This window comes from Clupea harengus, chromosome 18, assembly GCF_900700415.2.
Source record: "Clupea harengus chromosome 18, Ch_v2.0.2, whole genome shotgun sequence".
NCBI lineage: Eukaryota > Metazoa > Chordata > Actinopteri > Clupeiformes > Clupeidae > Clupea > Clupea harengus.
In genome coordinates, this window is record NC_045169.1 from 7,018,889 (window position 1) to 7,039,987 (window position 21,099).

At 47.4% G+C, this 21,099-nt stretch overlaps 1 protein-coding gene across 1 annotated transcript; it reads right to left on the minus strand.

Moving 5' to 3' along the window:
• Positions 1–961: 961 nt before the first annotated feature.
• per1b (period circadian clock 1b) lies at positions 962–20,756 on the minus strand. The gene is given in 24 exon segments (XM_031584639.2): positions 962–2,666; positions 3,169–3,319; positions 3,764–3,956; positions 4,521–4,719; positions 4,871–5,679; positions 6,622–6,933; positions 7,178–7,321; positions 8,194–8,309; positions 8,461–8,626; positions 8,965–9,073; positions 9,588–9,831; positions 10,204–10,357; positions 10,618–10,724; positions 11,072–11,150; positions 11,408–11,602; positions 11,714–11,915; positions 12,903–13,024; positions 13,225–13,368; positions 13,371–13,480; positions 14,224–14,242; positions 14,245–14,309; positions 14,311–14,486; positions 14,489–15,059; positions 20,270–20,756. Coding segments are annotated over 23 exon segments (4,236 nt in total). The 5' UTR covers positions 14,609–15,059; positions 20,270–20,756; the 3' UTR covers positions 962–2,366.
• Positions 20,757–21,099: the final 343 nt, after the last annotated feature.

Sequence of the window (21,099 nt, forward strand, 5' to 3'; positions counted from 1 at the left end):
TTTCTTGCAGGTAACCTGCCTGGTGTGCACAAAAGGAAGACTAGAATAAACCGTAATTGTTTGTAATTGCACTAACCAAAGAGCCACCACACTGTTTTGAATATGGCTGCTGCATACGTCCTACTCACTGTTCCATACAGTGGCATGCTCTCAGTGGTCTTCAAGGGCACAATAGTCTAGTGTGGTGCGAATGCAGGAATGTGGGGCACGAACCGCCCTGTTATTACCATCTAACTCCTGACATGAGCCACATTCATCTGTAATCATCATGTGTCCCATAACAGTCATTATCACCTTCATCCCCACTGTGTGTTGTGTGTGTGTGTGTGTGTGTGTGTGTGTGTGTGTGTGTGTGTGTCTATGTGTGTGTCTATGTGTGTGTGCAGAATGCAGGGTGATCAACATGTGACTGTGTGTGAATGAGGGGGGCGGGAGTGTGTAAGAATGAGGGAGTGTTGGTACGTGTGTGTGTGAAGCACATTTCTCCATGTGTGAGTGTGAGTGTGTGTGTCTGTGTGAAGCACATTTCTCCATGTGTGAGTGTGTGTGTGTGTGAAACACATTTCTCCATGTGAGAGTGTGTGTGTGTGTGAAGCACATTTCTCCATGTGTGAGTGTGTGTGTGTGTGAAGCACATTTATCCATGTGTGAGAGTGTGAGTGTGTGTGTGAAGCACATTTCTCCATGTGTAAGTGTGTGTGTGTGTGTATGTGTCCACACGTGTGTGGAGAACGCGACGTGGCCATGTCACTGTTTTTTTTAGCTCCAGTGGTGGACATTCTGGTGGCCTCCCAGGGCAGCCTGTGGTTTCAGTATAAAGAAAACAACTGCGCTCAATTCTTTCCTCCCTCTCTAAAAATAAGCCTACATCTGCACCACGTGATCAGACCCAAAGCATTGATGCAACAGCTCAAGTCAAGATTCAACCCGAGACAGAAAAGAGATCGTCAAAAGCGGCAGCATTTAATAATTTTATTATTATTATCATTTTGTTTTCAATATAAAGACATTCAAAAAAAAAAATATACAAATTCTTGAGGACGACTGAAGCAGAGAATCACATCACCCTGACAGAAAATAAGAGACAGGAAGTCAACCAAGACAACAAAGGCAGATTTTGCCAAAGTAAGAAATAGAAGCTCCAGAAATATTTTTAAAAGGTGACCACAGGAGCGAGGCAAGGGAGAGAAAGATAGAGACAAAGAGACAAGAGTCTGGTCTTGCCCAGTCTGGTCTCCTGTGTTTGCCACTGTTTAAGTTTCTTTTAAGTCTTTCTGTTGTCTCAGCGTCCTCAGGAGTCCAATAGTCCAGTCACATCCATCCACATCAGGTGGGAAATTCTGAACAGGCTGTACAACAGGCACTGGCCAATGGCAGTGTCCCAAAATCTCTTTCCCATCAGGTGATGATGGCCTGTACAAGAGGCCACTATATAGGTGGTTACCATAGAAACCGTCGCTTTGATATGTATTAAGTCCATGAGGAGTCTTGGAAATCCACCTAGTCCATTCATTTGAGTCCATTCATTGTGCGCCTGTATATACATTAGTGTGAGGAAATGTGAACATGAACAGGTTCCTGGCTAATTAGCTACTTGTAGGAACCAAAACAGTCAGTTACGAACTAAACCTGCCTGTTACCATGACAATGTACTGAGTTTTCTTGGACTTCTGTTGTGTTGCTGTGATGTGTTCAATGTCTGTCTCTGAAAAAATCGACTTCTGGATTTTACAAAACACTCGTCACACACAATACTTCTTGGAAAGGACATTCTGTAAAATGACAAAGTATAAAAAAATAAACATACTGGTCATAAAACAAAGTAAACCTTTTTATTTACATTTGTTTCCGGAGTCAATTTTGGTCAGACACTGACTGCTTTCACAGACCTCAGTTTTTTCAGCTACAAAAATAGAAGTGCTTTCAAAACTTTCTGCAGAGGCCACTGCGACAAAAAAAGGTGCATTTTCCCCCAGGAGGTCTGAGCAGGTTAATGCCCCTCTTCCCTGTTTTAATAGAACTACCCAGCGGGACTTCACCTGGCTGGATTGAACCAACCCATTGTTCGTTGGGGAGAGCACAGGATGCAACATTACTGTCTACAACACAGTAAAGTGTTGCACTTTTGAGCAAAGCTGATAAAAAAAAAACACACCAGGAAACATTAGAAGCATGTATAATTCAATAACAATGTTCCATTGTTGTTGCAAGTGATGCCAGTATCACACTGTTTCAGTCTGCCAGACTCAGTGTGAGAGGCAGACCTGGCCTTGAGTGCATTGAGAACGGACCACAGGGCTGTGAACATCTTCAGACCTTGTCCCAAGAAGGTAAAAAAGCACTACTGCTTCCTTCCTGCTTTGAACTCAGTGGGTCATCTCTGTGACTCTTCCCTGCTCCGTTTGTGAGGTAATTTCCTGCTCCTCCGTAACCATTTCCTGGTCTTTGGCCAGCGATATGTCCGTCTCCGCCACTCTTCCTCCATCTGATCTCTTCACGTTCACGTGCCCCTCGCCCTGCTCCATGGCGGTGTCGGGCTGGGCCAGTTTCTCGGCGGATGCCCCCTCGTTCGTGACGAGAGCACTGCAGAGCTCCATCTCGTGGATCTCCACATCAAAAGGTGCTGATGGCGGGACGCAGGTAGAGGATTTGCAATCTACGCATGCCTGTATAAGAGAAAAGAGAGGAGAGGGAGAGCGTGGAATACATATATTAGAGGTATGGCAATTGGTATAATATTGATATATTTACTTGAGGAAGTCATTTAGTACCATATTATATACATCATAATATCTCATATAGAGGACACTATTCTATGTCTCAGTGATGTTTGCAATCATGTTTAGAACAGACATCTTGTGAATTGTTTGATTTGAATTACATGAAAAGAATGCATGCACCATAAGCCTATTAACTGGTCTAATGGCACTGTTGTCAGGTAAAATGTGGTTGTGAGTAACGTATCAATGGCTTAAGGCAGTACTGTCTACATATCTAGGGTAAGGGATGTATTGGGCGGTCTCTTACTAGTATGGTGATGGGACTAAACCCCATTAGGTTTTAAGTACTGACTGACTTGAGTCGCACACAGATAGTAAAGGCTCAGGACCGTGCGATGGGCACCTGTGTGTTAAGCAGGTGTTTGGGGGAACATGGGGAGTTACTGACCGATATGTTGATGGCGGGGGGCAGGCGTCCGGTGCGAATCCACGGGTGGACCTGGCTCAGCTCTCGCTTCTGCTCCTCGGAGAAGCGCGGCTGGCTCTTCTGCATGGCCCTCAGTGCCATGCGGTCCTCGCGCAGCACCGTCTCACGGTCCCTGCATCACACAAACAAACACACGCCATGTTAGGATACTCGTCTCCACACAAAACAGCATACACAAGTGGGATCAACCCTGTTAGCTCAATTTGCGCATATGTGTAAACCTGAACACCACCCTGGACACCACTTTCAATATCATATCTAGTCTGACAACTGACTATGTGTTGTGTTATTAATCTTAGTCTGTGTTGTGTTATTAATCTTAGTCTGTGTTGTGTTATTAATCTTACTCTGTGTTGTGTTATTAATCTCACTCTGTGTTGTGTTATTAATCTGCTTGATTAAGTTTTCATTCCTGTGTGACGTATGTTTTGCGCATGGATGTGTGTGCACACATGTGAGTGTATGTGTGTGTGTGTGCGTGCATATATGTATGGGGGCGTGTGTAGTGTGTGTGTGTGTGTGTGTGTGTGCACGTGCTGGCACATCTGCTGCTCACCTGATTGGTAGCTGGTAAGTCATCATGACCTTGTCGTCAGTGTTGGCCATGAGGAGCCAGATGGGGTCCTGCAGCACACACTTGATGAACTGAGCCTCTCCGTCGCCCCCTGCTGGCTGCTTCCGGGAGTGGTCATTCTCTGACGAGTCGATGCTGCCAAAGTACTTACTGGTGTGGCTGCTCTGGCTGCTTCCTGTAGGGGGTAAAATAAACACATCCAAAGGATAAGTCAGAGGTGTCTTCAAACAAACAGGCAGCAGAGAGGATGCACTAGAGAAATAACTCTATATATAATATGTTGTATAAATACGGTCAACTTTGTATAAATACTGTCCATTTCTATGGTCCCCATATCCACTTTCACACAAAAGGTGCAATGAAATGAGGAAAAGGGAGACCAACGAATGACAGTTTTCTTTTATGAGATTTCAGTACTATTACTGTTCTATTGTTAGAATACATTATTTAAAAAAAATGCTCAACTCTCTTGACTATCTGTATTACAGGACAAAAAGCCTTGGGTAGGATGTTTGCATCCTGTAAGTGTCTCTATTTCTGCAGCAACTTCAGAGATGAGTAGACTGAGCATACACTGTTGGTGTGTTTTTTGTGTGTGTGTGAGTGTGTGTGTGTGTGTTTTCTGTGTGTGTTTGTGTTGCGGCTAAGAGGAACTGTATGATTTCATATCTGATGAGAATAATAAGCAACATCAGCCATTTGGGGCATTCCAAGCAGGCGGTTTAAGAGGACAACTTACTTGTCCTGCTCTCTGACGAGCTGCAGCCGTTGGAGCCTGAACCTGAGGACCCCAGGCCCGAACCAGAGGACCCCGTGCCCAAGGACCTGGAGCCTGAGCCGGCCGATCCGGTGCCCGATCGGGAGTCCTCCTGGAGCAGGAGGTCCAGGAATTCACTGGAGGTGGACATGGCGTCCTGCGTGGAATCATTGGCCTCGCCCTGTGGACCCAGGAGACACAACACAAGAAATGAATGAGAAAAACGAGACAAAAGACAAGCAAAAGACAGAAGGCCACAGCAGAAAATACACCTCAACATCAGAGAAGGGAAGAATACAGAGTTCATGCTGTAACACTGCATTTGTGCTTACATTGTCATTCTCTTTGGAGTCCTCAGCTGCTCCTCTTTGATTGGTCATGAACTGGTCCCCTTGCCCTCCTGTGGGCGTGGCCTCAAGTCGGTTGCTGAGTGGCTCCTCCAGCTGGAGCAGGTTGAGGGGGGAGGAGCATCGGCTGGAGGGGAGGAGCATGGACTCTGCCCCCTCCCGGTCGGCCCGACCCTCCCTCTGGCTGATGGAGTGGGGGGTGCTGGAGCGGGACGTGGGCCTGGGGACCTGGGTGGCGGTAGGCATCTGCTGCAGGGTGGGGAGCGCCACGTTGGGGTTGACCCCGGCTGCGGCCGCGAAGGGGGGCACGAAGGCCGCGTTGGGGTTGAAGAAGGGCACAGTGCCGGCGGCGGCGATGGCGGGGCACGGCTGGGCGAGGGGCGCGTTTATCTGCGGGAACATGTAGTTGGGCAGCACCAGTGCCATCATGGGGGGCACCATCTGCGGCGGCATCTGGACGTTCTGCATGGGGAAGCGCAGGCCCGTCTGCAGCGCGGTGGCGTCGGCCAGCGGTTGCGAGAGCGGCGGGTAGAGCGGGTAGAGGGGCAGCATGCCCGGCGGGTAGGGCACAGACGGCAGGCTGGCCTGGGAGCCCACAGAGGTGGGCCAGGATGAGGAGGTAGTGGCGGGACCCAGGGGGAAGGAGGAGGTGGGGGGCAAGGTGGCCCCTGTGGTGCCTCGGAGAGCCGGGCTGCCCTGGTTGATTGTCTCCTGGTGCTTCAGGCGCTTGCCACCTCGGCCGCGCCGCCGACTACTGCTGCCTGCAGCAGGGTAGTCACGGGAAGAGCGCAGACCTGGGGACATGAGAACACAGATGAGCATCGGAACCAAACCACTGCTGTTGCTTTAGATGCACCACGGGACTCAAGACACGGAAGCTCTGTCCACATTTTCACATCAGTGCTTGTGCTACAGTATCAGTCATGGAGGGGAAAAACACCTCTCATTTCCTCCTATGGTTGTCAGTCATACAAAGGCTTGCATAATGATCCGTCATTGTCTAGCCTCACAAACGGTAACTGTGTCTTGCGTGGCGCGTCGTGTTTCTAGCGAGGCATTGTCTGTCGCCCACCTACTTATGTAACCCATCCACAGAAGACACTGCAGGGAGGGGGGCGGCACTGCCAAGGTAGGTGGAAGTGTGTAAGGGCAAAGACTTCAAAGAAATGGTGTTTCTTGGCGTTGGTGTATGTGTGTGGGTGTGGGTGTGGGTGTGTGTGGGTGGGTGTGTGTGTGTGTGTGTGTTGCATACACACATTAATGTACAAGTTGAAGAGACAACACTTTCTGGTATGTGTTTCACCTGTAACTACATGTGCATGCCAGTGTGTGCGTCATTGTGCGGGATAACTACCATGTGCATGCCAGTGTGTGCGTCATTGCGCGGGATAAGGACAGAGTGTTACTTTCAGCCATAGGGATAATGGGGAATCAGTGTCGGATTAGGGTCGACAGGCGTCTGTACAACCTCAAGGTAGTGATACACGCAAGTGTGTGGATTAATGAGTCATCTTTTGACTGAAGTGTAGTGGTAGTGTTTGTGCATGGGTGAAACCATTCGTACCAGAGTTCCGTGGTGTATGAATGTAGGAGGCGGTGTGCGAGTGTGTGTTTGTGTGTGAGGCAGGAGTGTGTAACCTCTGGTCAGTGGTAGGGTGGAGCGTGAGTCAGTAAGTGCATGAATGTGTGTGTGTGTGTGTGTGTGTGTGTGTGTGAGGCAGGTGGGAGTGTGTTACCTCTGGCTAGTGGCGTGGTGTTGTGTCTCTTCAGCACGGTGGCCGGGTCGAACACGCGCAGCTGGCTGATGTCACGGAAGCGAAACAGGAAGTTCTGCTCCTCCTGCTGCGTGTGCGCCGACAGCACCTGCTTCGTCAGGCCCAGCCTTCCTCCTCCTCCTCGCCGAGCCTCCCTCACGGCCGGAGGCGCAGGGCTTGGAGACGGCGTCATGAGCACGGGGGGAGGAGACAGTGTGGTTGTGGGCGTGGTCGATACTTGGACAGTGGGAGGGGCTGATGTCAGGGTGTGAGTGGCTTCCTCCATCACAATGTCTATTTGGATAAAAAGAGGGAGGAAAAAAATGGGAGGGCAGAAAAAAAGGGAACATTAGAGAGACTGACAAATGAACGAGTGATACAATGAAAGAGAGGGAGAAAACAAACATATACAGAGACTGAAATAATGTCAGCGTACGTATGAAACAAGAGATGCAATAGAGGATGAGAGGATATATATACACACACACACACAAGTATGCCCGCGCACAACATACACACACACACACAGCCTGACTACCTGACTCAGGCGGTTTCTTGTCTCCCACGTGGACGATGGTGCTGCTGAAACTGCACTGAGAGGTAACCGAGGCAACGCTTTCGGGTTTGGGCAACGCGAGGGGGGGTAGAGGAGGAGCCTCCCCTACAAGAGCTACCGCAGGACCTGCAGTGTTCCACACATACATACACACGCACGCACGCATGCACACGCATGGCCATACAGCCATATACAGACACACACATGCACACATGCACCCACACACACACATATACAAACTTCCATGAGTCAGGTTCCATGATTTCGTTAACCTTTTGCACCTAAACTGTCGACAGTTTGTACTGAGTATCATGACATTGCTCAGACTCTCACACACACACTCACACACACACTCACTCACTCACTCACTCACGCACTCACTCACGCACTCACTCACGCACTCACTCACTCACACACACTCACTCACACAGTCACTCACTCAAACACACTCTCACACTAACTAACTAACTAACACTTTGCAAACATCTTCTCATTTTCATGCTGAACTTCAGATATTCATGAGTGAATGACCTGTCAAGCAAGCAATTACTGTTCTGTTTCTAAAGGTAATGTCAGTTGCTGTAATGCAATAGTAGACAGTAGTTTGTGCCATGTACAATTTACAATTCAACTTCCACCACCACCCGCTAGTAGTTATCGTGTTTTATTCATAGATGTGCCTATAAAATTACATTTAAATATTAGCTAAGAGAATGAGAGGATTTCGTCAGTTCTTGGATGGAGGATAGGATTTAGAATTGAATGAATTACGTCATTCAATTAATTGGTCTTGAAAAGCGGATTAAGAGACTGGTGACAGCCAGTTTTGGATGCTTGCAGGTACTATTTTCTGGTCAGTTTTGGTGTGGTACCTAGGCTACTTTAGAAATAGTCTGATACTGAATGTTCTCCAAGCATCCTCCCATCACTAAAAAAGCAATGCTGGATTAGAATGTGGGGATAATCATGTCTGGCTGTTCATAGGTCAGTGCGCATACCTTTAGTGTTGTTGGTTTTCTCCTTCTGCTTGTCGTCGTCAGACGTAGAGGAGGCTGTGCACGAGGAGGTGCCACACTTCCTCTTGGCGTTGGGCACATTGCAGCCATCCAAGTATCTGCAATGGGAGAAGCAGAAAAAAAGGTCATTAAAAGGTCACCACAGGTAGCCGAGTCAAGTCAAGTTTGTCTCAATTAGCACATACGACCTTGAAATAATTTTGTCTTATAGTCTGTTCTGTTTTGTTCTGTTCACACCCACAAACATACCGTACGATGCTGTCCAGGCAGTTGATCTGCTGGTAGGAGTAAGGGCTAGGCGACTCCTTCGTCATGAGTTCAGAAGGAGCCGTGGTCTTGGGGGGTGGGGCCGTCTGTGTTTTCGTGCTGGTGATTGGCTGAGAGGCACCAATGGCTCGTAAAGACCCACTGACCCCTAAACAAAACAAGAGAAAAGGATTTTATTTTCAAAATTCTAAAGTATGGTGTGTTAATCAGTTAACAGTTGGTATTAACAGACAGGTTCCATTATATCAAGAGGTTAAGTGTAAGTTAACAGTTTTGCATTTCTGAAAGACCCTTACTGGGACCTTATTTGTGTGGGAAATAATATAATATAATAACAATAAAACTTCCATGGTATGTCCAGAAGGGTTATACTTGTAGGTTTTTGTGTTACTTCTAAAGAACCCCTGAATGTTGGCATGTTTTTCTGGAGAGAGGGGGGACAGTATTTATGTGGGTGATGCCACCAGACAGGATATGACTGCGTACCAGCATTGGCGTGTTTCCGGGCCGATGGGCGATTTCTGGACTCAATGAACACCTGCTGGCCGCTGGTCTTCACCATGTGGACGTCCTTGCAGATCTGCTGGAAGGTCATCTGAGAGGGAAAAATAATTCATGGAAATTAGGACTCTACTCCACATAGTGAAGTGTTTAATGAAAAGCGGGGGTTGATGGAGACTGGTCTATTTTTCCTAGTTATTTATATGTTAATAAGCTGAAATAGTTTTGAATATAGACATCAAACTAGATTTCAGTCCATACAGATGCAGGTCATAAAGGATGCATTCATGTTTGTGCGTAAAATGGCGAAGGTTGAAGTAAAACAGAATTAGGGAGGCTGTGGCGACTAAATCAAGCTGATGTCATTGCTCATTTCATACGTTACAGACCATGTTGTGCTACACACTACTGAGTTCCCAAGAGTGAAAATTAAAGTGTGTGTGTGTGTGTGTGTCTGTGTGTCCATGTATTCATGTCCTTTTCTGTGACTCCATGTATGTGTGTGTGCATGTGTCCATTTGTTTTTTGTGAGCATATGTGTGTGTGTGTGTGTGTGTGTGTGTGTGAGTGTGAGAGTGTGTGACTCCGCGTGTGTGTCCTCTCCTCACCGGCTTGAGCAGCTGTACGGCGTCCTCCAGCGCGGGCCCGTTGCTCTCGGACGAGGAGGCAACGCTGTGGTGCTGCTCGTGCGAGCCGCTGCTGGTCAGGCTGCTGTAGCCCTGTGAGCCGCCGCAGTGCACCGGCTGCGCCAGGAGCCGGTGGATCTGCTGGCTCATCTGCGGGATCTCCGGCACCATCACCTGGCCCTCGGCACCCCGTGGCGGCGTGAACACGTCCTCATTCAGTGGGCTCCTAGAAGAACAGGAGACAAGGGGCAGGAGGGAAATTAGTTAGGGGTGTGTGTTCAGAAGTGAGTGTGTATGCATGTGACTTTTGTGACCTTTCAATGGGCACGTGTGTGTGTGTGCGCCTGTGCGTGTGGGTGCAGAGGGCAAGGGAGCCAGGAAATGTATGTATATGTGTGTGTGTGTGTGTGTGTGTGTGTGAGGGCGTCTGCATCTGTCGCTGCGCAAGATGCCAAGGTAGGTGATTTTGGTGACATGGAAATTGGTTGGCGCATGCCAGGCCCACGTGGGAGCTTGACATGTGTGTGTGCAAGCGCCAGCATTCATCTGCACCCATCCATCCCCCCCTCGCCCCGCCCCTGGCGCTCCCTAGACTTACGTTCTGACTTTGTGGCGGCCGACGATGAAGGCCACCTTCCTGCTCCAGGGGTTGACGAAGGAGGACCAGGAGGTGTCAATGGTCAGGTACTCCCCGCTGCGTGCGCACATCCGTAGGGGAGAGTGGTCGAAGGGCTGCCCGGCAAACTGGAGGACTGGAGGGGGAGAAAGAAGGGGAGATGAGGCATGTGCGAGAGAGAGAGAGAGGAGAGAGAGAGCACTTCCAACAAGCATGCATGCAAGTATAATAAAGGATCTATATACAGTCCTCTATATATAGTTGATGGATGGATGGATAGATATATATTTTGTTGTTTGTAAAGCTATACAATGACAATACAATATATATATTTACACAATGACAATAAAGGCTTTTTTTGTATTCTAGATAGATATAGAAAAAGAGAGCACTCACTCTTCTTGTGAATAGCCACCATGATGTGTCTGTCCTCAGGGTGAATGTAGAGCAGCACTGGAGTGCCTACCAAGTCCTGTGGCAGGTAGCCTAGCAACGGCACAGCTCTGAAAGAAAAGCAATGAACTCTTCCTTACAACTGAAGAGCAGTGGGAGAGTAAGAGAGTGTACACGACTAACATCCTTACTACTTTAGGTGTTTAAATCGAACATCCTTACTACTTTAGATGTTTAAATACAAAACGACTTTTAAATGTCTAAACCATTGGTTTAATTAATGCAAATGTCACAGACACAGTGGTAAATGGTGCTGGAGTAGTAACAGATTTTCTTTCACGTAAATCAGATTGACATGTCTTGCCAACTTTCAAAAGAGACTGTGTGTGAAAGAAAGGAAGAAAGAAAAGAAAGAAAGAAAGAAAAGAAAGAAAGAAAGAAAAAAAGAAAGTCTTACCTCTCGTCCACATCTTGAAAGAGACAGCTGGGAGTGTGGCTGGTGGTGAAGATCCTTTTATCGACAGGAATACGAGGAGCTGGAGGAGAGGGAGGATGAAATATTAACGCGTGAGGTGAAAAGTGGGCCTATAAGGCCGTATGTCACCCTCATCTTTACATATATCCATACACACACACACACACACACACACACACACACAAAAGTCCTTGATAACAGAACTCTGAGTTTGCATGCGTTTATTTGTGTGTATATCCATGCATAATATTAGGTGTGTGTTGTGTGTGTGTGTGTATGGGTGGCCATCTATTCCTGCATCTGTCCGTGTGTGTGTACCTTCGTATCCTGAATGGACCTTCTCGGCGATGAGCAAGCAGCAGGGCTGGGGGTCGGCGGCGTCCGACTCACGGAGGGTCAGCTGGTAGGGCGTCAGGCCGAATGGGTAGTACCGCAACTCGCTGCCGTGCATCCGGTCAGCGCTGATCCGACAGAACATCGACTTCTCCTGCGTGCAGTCCACTGGCGGGGAAGCTGAGGAGACCGACGTACACACACACTCAATTAGCACATACGACCTTGAAATCATTTTGTTCTGGTGTGTGTGTAGACAGGTAGAGGTGTCTGCTGGGCTAGGAGTCTTACCGGAGCCGATGCAGGCGGCCCAGGGCGGGAGGCGGCAGGGCGCGGTGCTGCTGTAGAAGGTGCTGACGTCCTGCGGTGCCAGCAGCTCAGAGAAGAGCGCCCCCTGCAGGCGCTCGGGCTTGCAGCGCATCAGCGAGGCGCCGTGGGGGGAGATGTACACCACCTTCCCCGACAGGAAGGACACGGCCATGGTGAAGGTGTCCTGGAGGGAGGAGAAAGAGGAGAAGAAGTTGAGAGAAAGATCGAGATAAGACTGACTTACTGATCTACTCTGTGTCAAGAGGGGAGAGAAGGAGGGAGATAGGGATAGATGGGGAGAAAGATGGAGAGAGACATGAGTAAAGAGGGGGGAAATCAAGAAATAAAGACAAAACAAAAACACACATAGAACAGGCACAAAGACAAAGAGGTGGCCAGACCAAATCAATCTGAGGGCTCCAGTCTGGAGAGATGAGAATTTTTTCCCCCCAGAGATGTCATCCTTTGAGACAAACCCATAAGCAAAGATAACACTTGCTTGGTCATGACAAGGAAAGACTGGCAAAGGAAAGCAAAAGTGTAAGACCAAAGATCAAAGGCGGTCGCTTCCCATTGCAAATCAAATCAACGATGATATAATTAAACCTTGGCATCCTTTTAATGATTCACCCATTAGGGAAAATGACAGATTTGGTAACAATCAAAACATATTCATACCATTTAATATAAAAAAACATGTTAATGGTTTTTACCTATTACATTTATGAACATGTCTGGGTAATTAAGAGAACATTTCCTTTTAGGGGAGGTCATCAGGCTTGACTTTGAAACACTTGATATTCATCGTCTGGTTGCACAACATGCAATCAGAGGCGGCTAATAAAAGCATGTTTAATTATCAAAATGTTTGCATAATTGTGCGGTAATATCTATTTAGAGTGGAGTGGAGTTGAGTGTGTGTGTGTGTGGTGTGTGTTTGCGCACGAGAGATCCATTTAAGATAGGAGCATCGGAAGAGCGTGTTACATTATCTCTGAATCATTGGTAGTTTATGTAAGATGAATTAATCATTGATTTAAATCAGACTGGTTGTGAGTGTGTTAGTGGTTGTGTGTGTTTGCCTCTCGTTCTCCCTCCCTCTGTGTGTGTGTGTGTGTGCTTGTGGTGTGTGTGTATGTATGTGTGTGTGTGTGTGTGTGTGTGTACATACTGTATTCTTGAGTGTGTACTCAGATGTGATGTTGTCCAGCTCTTCTATGGTAAAAGTGGACAGATCCATACTGAGGCCATGGCACTCCTCAACACTCCACTGGTGGTAGTACTCTTGATTAGCTGAGAAAACACAAAACACAAAACACACACACATTTAGAATTTCGTTCTCACTGTACTAGTCTGCCTCAGCATCCATCCATCATCAATTGTGGTGTTTTCGCTTTCACTCTCTCTCTCACACACACACACACACACACACACACACACACACACACACACACACACACACACACTAAACACACCCGTCTCCCTGGCCTACCTCGGACTTGCTTGACGCAGCTGAGCGCGTACTTGAGCGCGTTGAGCGTGGACGAGCGGCCCTTGGGCTTGCGCTCGGCCGGCAGGCGGATCTTGAGCTCCTTCAGGGCCTTCATGAGCTCCTTCTGGGTCTTCACGCGTGCGACTGGTCACTGCTGCAGCCGCTGGTGCTGGGGGGGTCGCGCTCCGAGCTGCCCCCGCTCAGTAGGCTGTAGCCCAGAGAACTGCTGGGGGGGGATGGGCTGTGGGAGTTAGAGCTGGAGAGCAAAAAAAAGGGGCGGGGGGGTATATTAGTATTCAATTTCATTCAACTGAAAGGGACAGAAATATTGCATTTTGGGAGAAAGACAAGAGAGGAGGGTAGCAGGACTGAAGGCCAGAGATAAGTAATGGCTGATGGTGAAATTACGAGTGCGATTTGGTATGAAATAGCAACAGAAATGGTGTGTGTGTATGTGGGAGGGGATTACATCTAAGGATAAGGCTGAAGAAGGGGTGCATAGGGCATAACAATCCAGTTTGTCGACATATATCCTTTTTTGTTTCTGTGTTTTCTACCTTATCCCTAGTCTCTCCCATTGAGATGTTGACTGCTCTAAAAGATGTTCCAATGGCACACAGTATTAAATAGGCATATGTGTGTTTTTCTATCTCTCTGTCCAAGTTTATCAGAATATTCATGATTCATCTGGTCCTGCCGTCTCTGAACAACCCTGGACACGAGGCTAACGACTAGCATTAGCGTGTTATAGCCCTACCAAGGCTGCCTCGCTCCTGACACGTGACCATCTCCTGGGCGAAAATAACATTCATGTCATGCAAACTACATTCATCAGTGCTCACGACAGGTGCTGGCCGACGGAGAGAAGGCAGGGATACAGCACCGGAGACATTAACCTTGTTGACTCTAACTTAACCTCCTGTTGTTATATGCCCTCCATGTCTGCCTGCCTGTCCGTGTCTGTCTCTCTGTCTCCACAGGATGTCCTCGTCCCCTTACCTCTTGTTGCTCTCCGTGTGTCCAGCATCATTCCAGAGTCCTTGCAGTTGTGGCTGGACAAGCTCTGGTAGCTGCGCGCGGACTGCCCCTCTGGACCCGGCCCCTCGCTCCATGCCTCCCTCGCTCTCCCGCTCGCCCGAGTCGTTGCCGCTCGACCGCGTGTCCGTGTCGTCCGAGTTCGGGCCTCGCATGTCCCCCGATGAGCCCCCGGCTCCTTCTGACACTCCGCCCGGGGACGAGCCACGCCCCCTGCTGGCGCCCTCGGGGAGGTACAGCCTCCGCTCATGTCCGGAGACCCTCGCCCCGCCTCTTCCTCATCCTCGGTACGCCCCACTTCGCCCCGTGCGTCATGGCTAGGCGCCGGGCTGGAGTTCTCATAACTCATACTAATCTTCAATTTGACTGGCCGATCGCTATGATCGTTGTGTTTCGCTGACTTATCTCGGAGAGATTTTCCCAAAAAAACTAAACGGAAGACTAGGTGGGACTGCAAGGTCTACAAAACAGTTGAATCATGATTGTCAATTTGCACAGCTGAAAAACAACAAGATTTCCCATAGGTTGGGATAGGATAGGACCAAAACAAGTAGACTCCTCCAGTTAAAACCTCACGTCGCACTTGTAACCACGGTGAACAAGCTATGAATGTCACAGAAAAAAAATCACAGAACAAAGTCGCCAGATGGACTGTGAGGGAAAGTGTCAAGCAGAAAGACTGCTGCTCGATGAAGGGTGAAAAAGAGAGAAACGAATAAATCGCTCTTTTCTTTTCAGCTGATCGCTGCTCTTCTAAAATCGTTCACGGGGCCTCTTCACCTCTTCCAAACAAAAGTCACCTGTGAACAGAGAAATGGGAAAGAATCGTGAGGTAAAGTGGACAAACCGTGGGTGACACCACCAGTTGTGCAGTCATACGGTCCAACTCTAAATGGTTCCCATTCGAGGGTTCTCTATCCATCGTCTGTAAGAACAGTGGTGCTGAGCTGTTGGCTTGGGAACCTTCTCTTCTCTTAGCATTTTTTGCGGCTGTGTATGCGGCTGTGTCTGTAAGGGAGTGTGTTGGACTATCGGTTTCAAACACATTTACATAGACTACAGTAATGCTTTAGGTTTAGGGCATACCTACAAAAGGCACAATAGGCATGTCTGAGTTCGCAACTCAAGACCAATTTGGGTAAAAATATATATATTTTTTCTAATCACTACCTTTCATTTATTTGAAAATGAAGCCACTTGTTATTCACTGCTTTAAACAGCCGTTTCCCCACCTACTCACTCTCTAACACTGTCAAGTCAACCAGCCGCCCCTCGTCAAAATTAAATTACACTCCGCTGCATGGTGTCAACGCCCAGCACCTTTGTGGCGAGGAGAGAGGAGAGCTTAATTTATGACTAGATGAAAAACCATCACCATGCCAACCACCCCTAATCCTACAGTCTCAGAGGAGGATGCTGAGACAGACAGAGAAAGAGAGAGAGAGAAAAAAAAAAGAAAAGGAGGGGGGAGTACACTCTCGGATCCACTTCCAATCTACAGCTTCACCAACAGAGACCCTGAGATAAGTTTACCAAGTAATTATTCAAGTGAGGCTGATTGGTCTCAACTCAGGCAAGCTATAAGTGTGTTCTGGGTCTTTACGCTCTCTCCCTGATGTTCCTTCACCGTCACTCACATACGCACAAGGGCCTGCTATTTCTGCCACGGAGACAAGTAATCCCATAAGCCGGAGAATAGTAACCTATGTACTAACCAGTGTCCAAGACTGTAAAACAAGTGTGTTTGTGTGCGTGCGCGGGTGTGGTTGTTCATTTCTTTACCATCGAGTTAATGCCACACCTAAAGTGGCCACACTGGTTCTTAGGAGTCATCTAGACAGCCTTGTAAAAATCCACTAGGTGTGAAAGAGATTGAGATTGAGAGAGAGAGAGAGAGAGAGAGAGAGAGAGAGAGAGAGAGAGAGAGAGAGAGAGAGAGAGAACAATAGAATAGAATAATAATTCCTCCCATAGGAAAGTGCTGTGCCATTGCATCATGAGGTCTTAAACGAATCTTATCTAAAGGGGCTGTGGAGGCAACAGATTGCTCGCGCCGCCATACGGCGCTTCTCGCAATCTCACCACAGGCTGCCAGCTACGGGTGCCATGGCAATGCTGCTGTCGCCACAGGTGTCGCTGTCTGGACCCTCTGCCCTGGCCTGACTCTGGGCTCTGCTCTGGCTGCCACTGTCGCCATGCATCTCAGGGGCCAGTAGCTGGACACATGTGTGGGTGTGCCTATGTACTGAAGCACACTTCCCATAGCCTCTCAACTTGTCTAGTCTCTTCTCTTCTCCTCTCTTTTGCACTCCTCAGCACCGGTTTGAGCCGGCCAGCTGTCTGTGCTGGAGAGGCAGCCTGCTTACTGCATCTAGTCTACCCACACACGCACGCAGCCACACACACACACACACACACACACACACACACAGACACACACACACACACACACACACTCTCTCTCACATGCACATAGCACAAACACAGGCAACACCTGTCAAGACCCCATCTACATGTTTCCATCTGTCTCGGTCTGGCATCAATGCAATAACAACCATGTGGACAACAGGAGCTCACGCTGCAAAAAGAGGCTTTCCAAACCTGCTCAGTAGTGAGATTTGCATTTACATACATCACAGTCTAAACCCAGAGACACACAAAACTGACATCAATGAACTAGTGGTGACAAAGGCCCACTGTTATCCCGTGTCTCGGCCAAAAGCATGCACTTGAACACACCACAAAAACTACAGCATACAGTCAACTAGCACATAGCTACTACTAAGTTCTAAGTTGCAAATGGCACCGGCGTTGTCAGTCCTTGGTCTTTTGTTTGTGGAAGAAGAAAGGAAGAGGCAGAGCTGGAAATAAAGAGAAACTGCACTGAAAGGGTGAAATCATGGATACTACAGCGACAAGCTTAAGACTGCGATCATTCGTGCACTATTGCCAGTAGCCAAAATTTTAGAGCAAAAGCCCCTGACACCTCTAAATAACCCCTCTGCAACTCGTACTAATCTGCAGTTTAACACCATGTCTAACGATGCTCCATACACACTTGCAAAGAGAGTCAATGCTAAAAAACTAAATACATACTCTTAGCTCCCCCCCTCTCAGTATTGGCCACATCCAGAGTGAACATTAACATCCAGACGAGTGGTTTCGCTTGTCTTATCGTTTGCCCGCATAAAACATCCGTGGTTGATGCAATCGTTAAGAAGAACATTATCGGCAAAGATCAAAACAAGCACATCAAAATTGTGTTTCCACTCTCGCTCCAGCATAATCTCAAAGCATCAGAATTCGTTTTTGCCCTACCGTGGAATAGGAACATGACGATGCACTCATACGTGGTGTTTGCAGCGGACATATGGTTTGAACGGCTATGGTCATAACGGTTTGAACTACTATGATTCACCTTCGAAAACTACTTTAATGAGAGGTGGAAATCTGGGCAGAACAGCGCCCCCGTCATTAGTCGACTGCCGTTGAAAGTATTGCTTAACGCCGACGCTTGAGCGGAAGAACGCCGCGATTGGCTGGTAGCCTTCCACCAGGTCCGCCCACGGCGCTCCGTGTAAACACACCCTGCACGTGTACAGAGCCGTGATTTTGTTCGGCTCTCCTCGTCCCTTACTGGTTAGCTCCACCGGCCAATGACAGCATCCACGGTTCTTCTCTTTCCCCAAACCAAACTATGATTGGTCTGTCGCCTAAGCAAATTGTGAACGTAGGCGACTATCACATGCGCCTTCACGCGTTCGTTCATATTTAACGTAATTTAATAACTTAGCCTACTGAATTTGCTGAATGCAGACCAAGTTATTCACGGAAGACACCGACTCGCAATTTAGTCAAAATGTTGACGTTTCGAGAGGAGGCGTGGTAACTTTTTATGTGAAATAGTGACTAGATGCACTTTGGACTAATGGGACATGAGGATGTTGCATCCTGTTTGTGTTTCAGAGATTTTGTACAAGCAATTTGTAATGTATCGGGAATGAGAATTGAAAAAGGGCTTCATTGCAGACATTGGACTGTGCTGGTATCTCAAGAACGAATACAACTCAAAACCATATAAGGACCATTCCAAATGACTAAAGTGCAGGACGGTACTCAAACGTGGTGTAGACCTAGCCTGTGTAATGTATATGAAACTCCCAACACAAGCCTTACAACCTAGTCATACTGAAAACACAAGCCACCCTACTAATGTTTCACTATCATCCAAGAGGCTGTTCAATTCAATTTGATTTATATAGGACCAAAAAAAATAAAAAAATAAATGTCTCAAGGCGCTTTACAGAGCTCAGTGCCTGGGCATTACTTAGAGCACATTTGGTTACTTTGTATTGCAATGAAAGTCCCTTTAATTACATCTATAGACGCAACTAAAAGTGAAAAATAGCCCTGCATTTCCACCTTGAGAAGATGCAATTATAACTAAGACTCATGGTGGATTGTGTGATGTGTGAAATAGAGCACCTAAATGAGCCTACATCCGACCTAATTTTCCTCAGCTAAGTGTAAGCTGTGTAAGCTGTGAAGGCCACCACAGGCTAGAAACATCTCTGACGCAGGGCTACACATGTCCACACAGGCATGTCTTGCAGACGAAAGTTGCAAAGTTGACACTCACTGTGAAACCCTATGTCTTGTGCACATCAACCACTGGATGGCTGATACTGTCCAACCGCAACACGCAGCAGCACCAGTGCTGCATCATGCGTCTCAATGTTAACCACAGAGCAGTGCTTCAGTGAGGAAAAAGATTGGACACTTACAGGCTACTAGAGTATTTTTACATTTTGTGGCGCAGATTCCTCAGCTGCCTGCACATGCCTGGCATACAACAGAAGCACAGACTGAGTAGGAACAAACGCTGAATGGATGAATACAATGACGAACAGAAATTGGGTAGATTAATAGACGGTGAGAGTGGGCTAGATTCACATATGCATGAATAGTATCGCCATACAGGCTTAATCAGAATAAAAACCTATTTTAGTTTCTCACACTGGTATGTCCTTCATTAAGCGTTATCCTGCGATGTGCTTCTGGTACAGAACATTAAATGATATCGGCAATCCCAACAGCTGCCTTAATGGAGGTGGCATTAGCTGCAGCTTGAGACTTTTTCTAGTATCTGCACCCATTTGGACGTATTTTCTGGAATACCAAGGGTAGCATTAGTTTGCAAGCGACAATGGTCGTGACGGCCACTGTGTCTTAAGGGCTCTCCACATTCTGATTGAAATTTCAGTTGGCTTAATGTATATTTAGTATCACCTGTGATGTAAAAAAACAAACCCAGCGAACCAAAACACCACACTATTTACTCTGTTTTGAACCACCCACTTAACCGTTTATTTGCCTGAGTAAAAAATGTAACGAGATCCGTATCCAGATTTGAGACTCTACCTGTGTTTGAGAGCGTGACGGTATTTGAATAGTGCTAAGCACCATTCCTGGGTGAGACGAGTCCGACACGATCGCAGCTAAATTCGCACTCGTGGCTTCTGTCAGCTGTTTTGTGGTCATATTGTGCACCCACAGGGATACAAGTGCCGAGACTAGCAGCACCATGCAATGTTTTCGAGTTCCCCCTTCCTTCTATCTCACCGCTTTGAAAATGGCACAATTCATGGACACTAGAACACACCCGTCGTATACACTGTGTTGTGTTGATGGGTAGGTTTAATAAAAGCATAACCACTAGTTACAACAAACATGATTTAAATGCAAGCAGTCTAATTTCTTTTGTGTATGACAATATAAATGAAAGAGACCAGTAACATATTTCCTGGGTGATATCACTCAACGCAATCTTTATCATGCAGCAATACCTACGCAAAGACAGCAGTCACTTATTACATTACACTAATCTCACATAGCGTACAACGTGACAGCAATGAAATACTTAACTCAAATACAAGTTCACATTATTCATACAAACTACTGAGTTAATACCTTAATAGTTAAAAGCGCTGCCAATGTGATCCTGTCTTACCTTTCAGCTGAGGGATAGTAAATATATTCCAGATCTTCAAAGCATTCTGGTCCTGGATGACTGATGTCAGTGTCGATACGTTGTCTTAATAATAACTAGTCCTCAAGACGAGGTTCGGTTGCAGTGCTTCGGGTAGTCTCCAGGTACTGATTCTATTGTGTGGCACACATTTGCTTTGACCACGCCAGTCGACACGCAGAGATACACGTGTTTGTGTATGTTTTCTACAAGAGCCTCACCTCCCGCAATATTATTGGTGCATTTTCCAGCACCCACCCCACCTACTCGCTTCCAACTTTATTCTGATAGGCTAGGGTGGGAGGAGCTATCCGCACGGGTTTCAGCCGACACGTTGCACCGTGCCTGCTCTGTGGAGAACACAACAAGCAGAATGTTGACGGCTATTGCCTTAGTACCTTAAATTATACAGTAGACGTTCCAATTGAAATTCACAACATCATGGCAGGTGACGAACACAAATCTGGATACAGGGGGGGGGGTCAAATCGAGTATAATTTCATATGAGTTAGGTTTATTTATTTTCAGTTAATATGTTTAACATCCTTACTCTTTGCTAATATCCGTGTTACTCGGAGAACTCAAACGACCGCACCCTCTAATTGTTTGTGCACGCAGCGTTGAGTTATTTACGGTGATGAAGAGAACTCCCTGCATGCACAATTCCACGTGTCTGCCGGTGACCTAAAAAGTGACGTCGACGTCGTGTTCAAAACACTTTGCAGTCACGCGGCTGGCGGAGTGGCAAGTCTCACGCAAGCGCAGTGCACCATTCACACAACCCCCATTCGTTGCCATACGTATAGCACTAT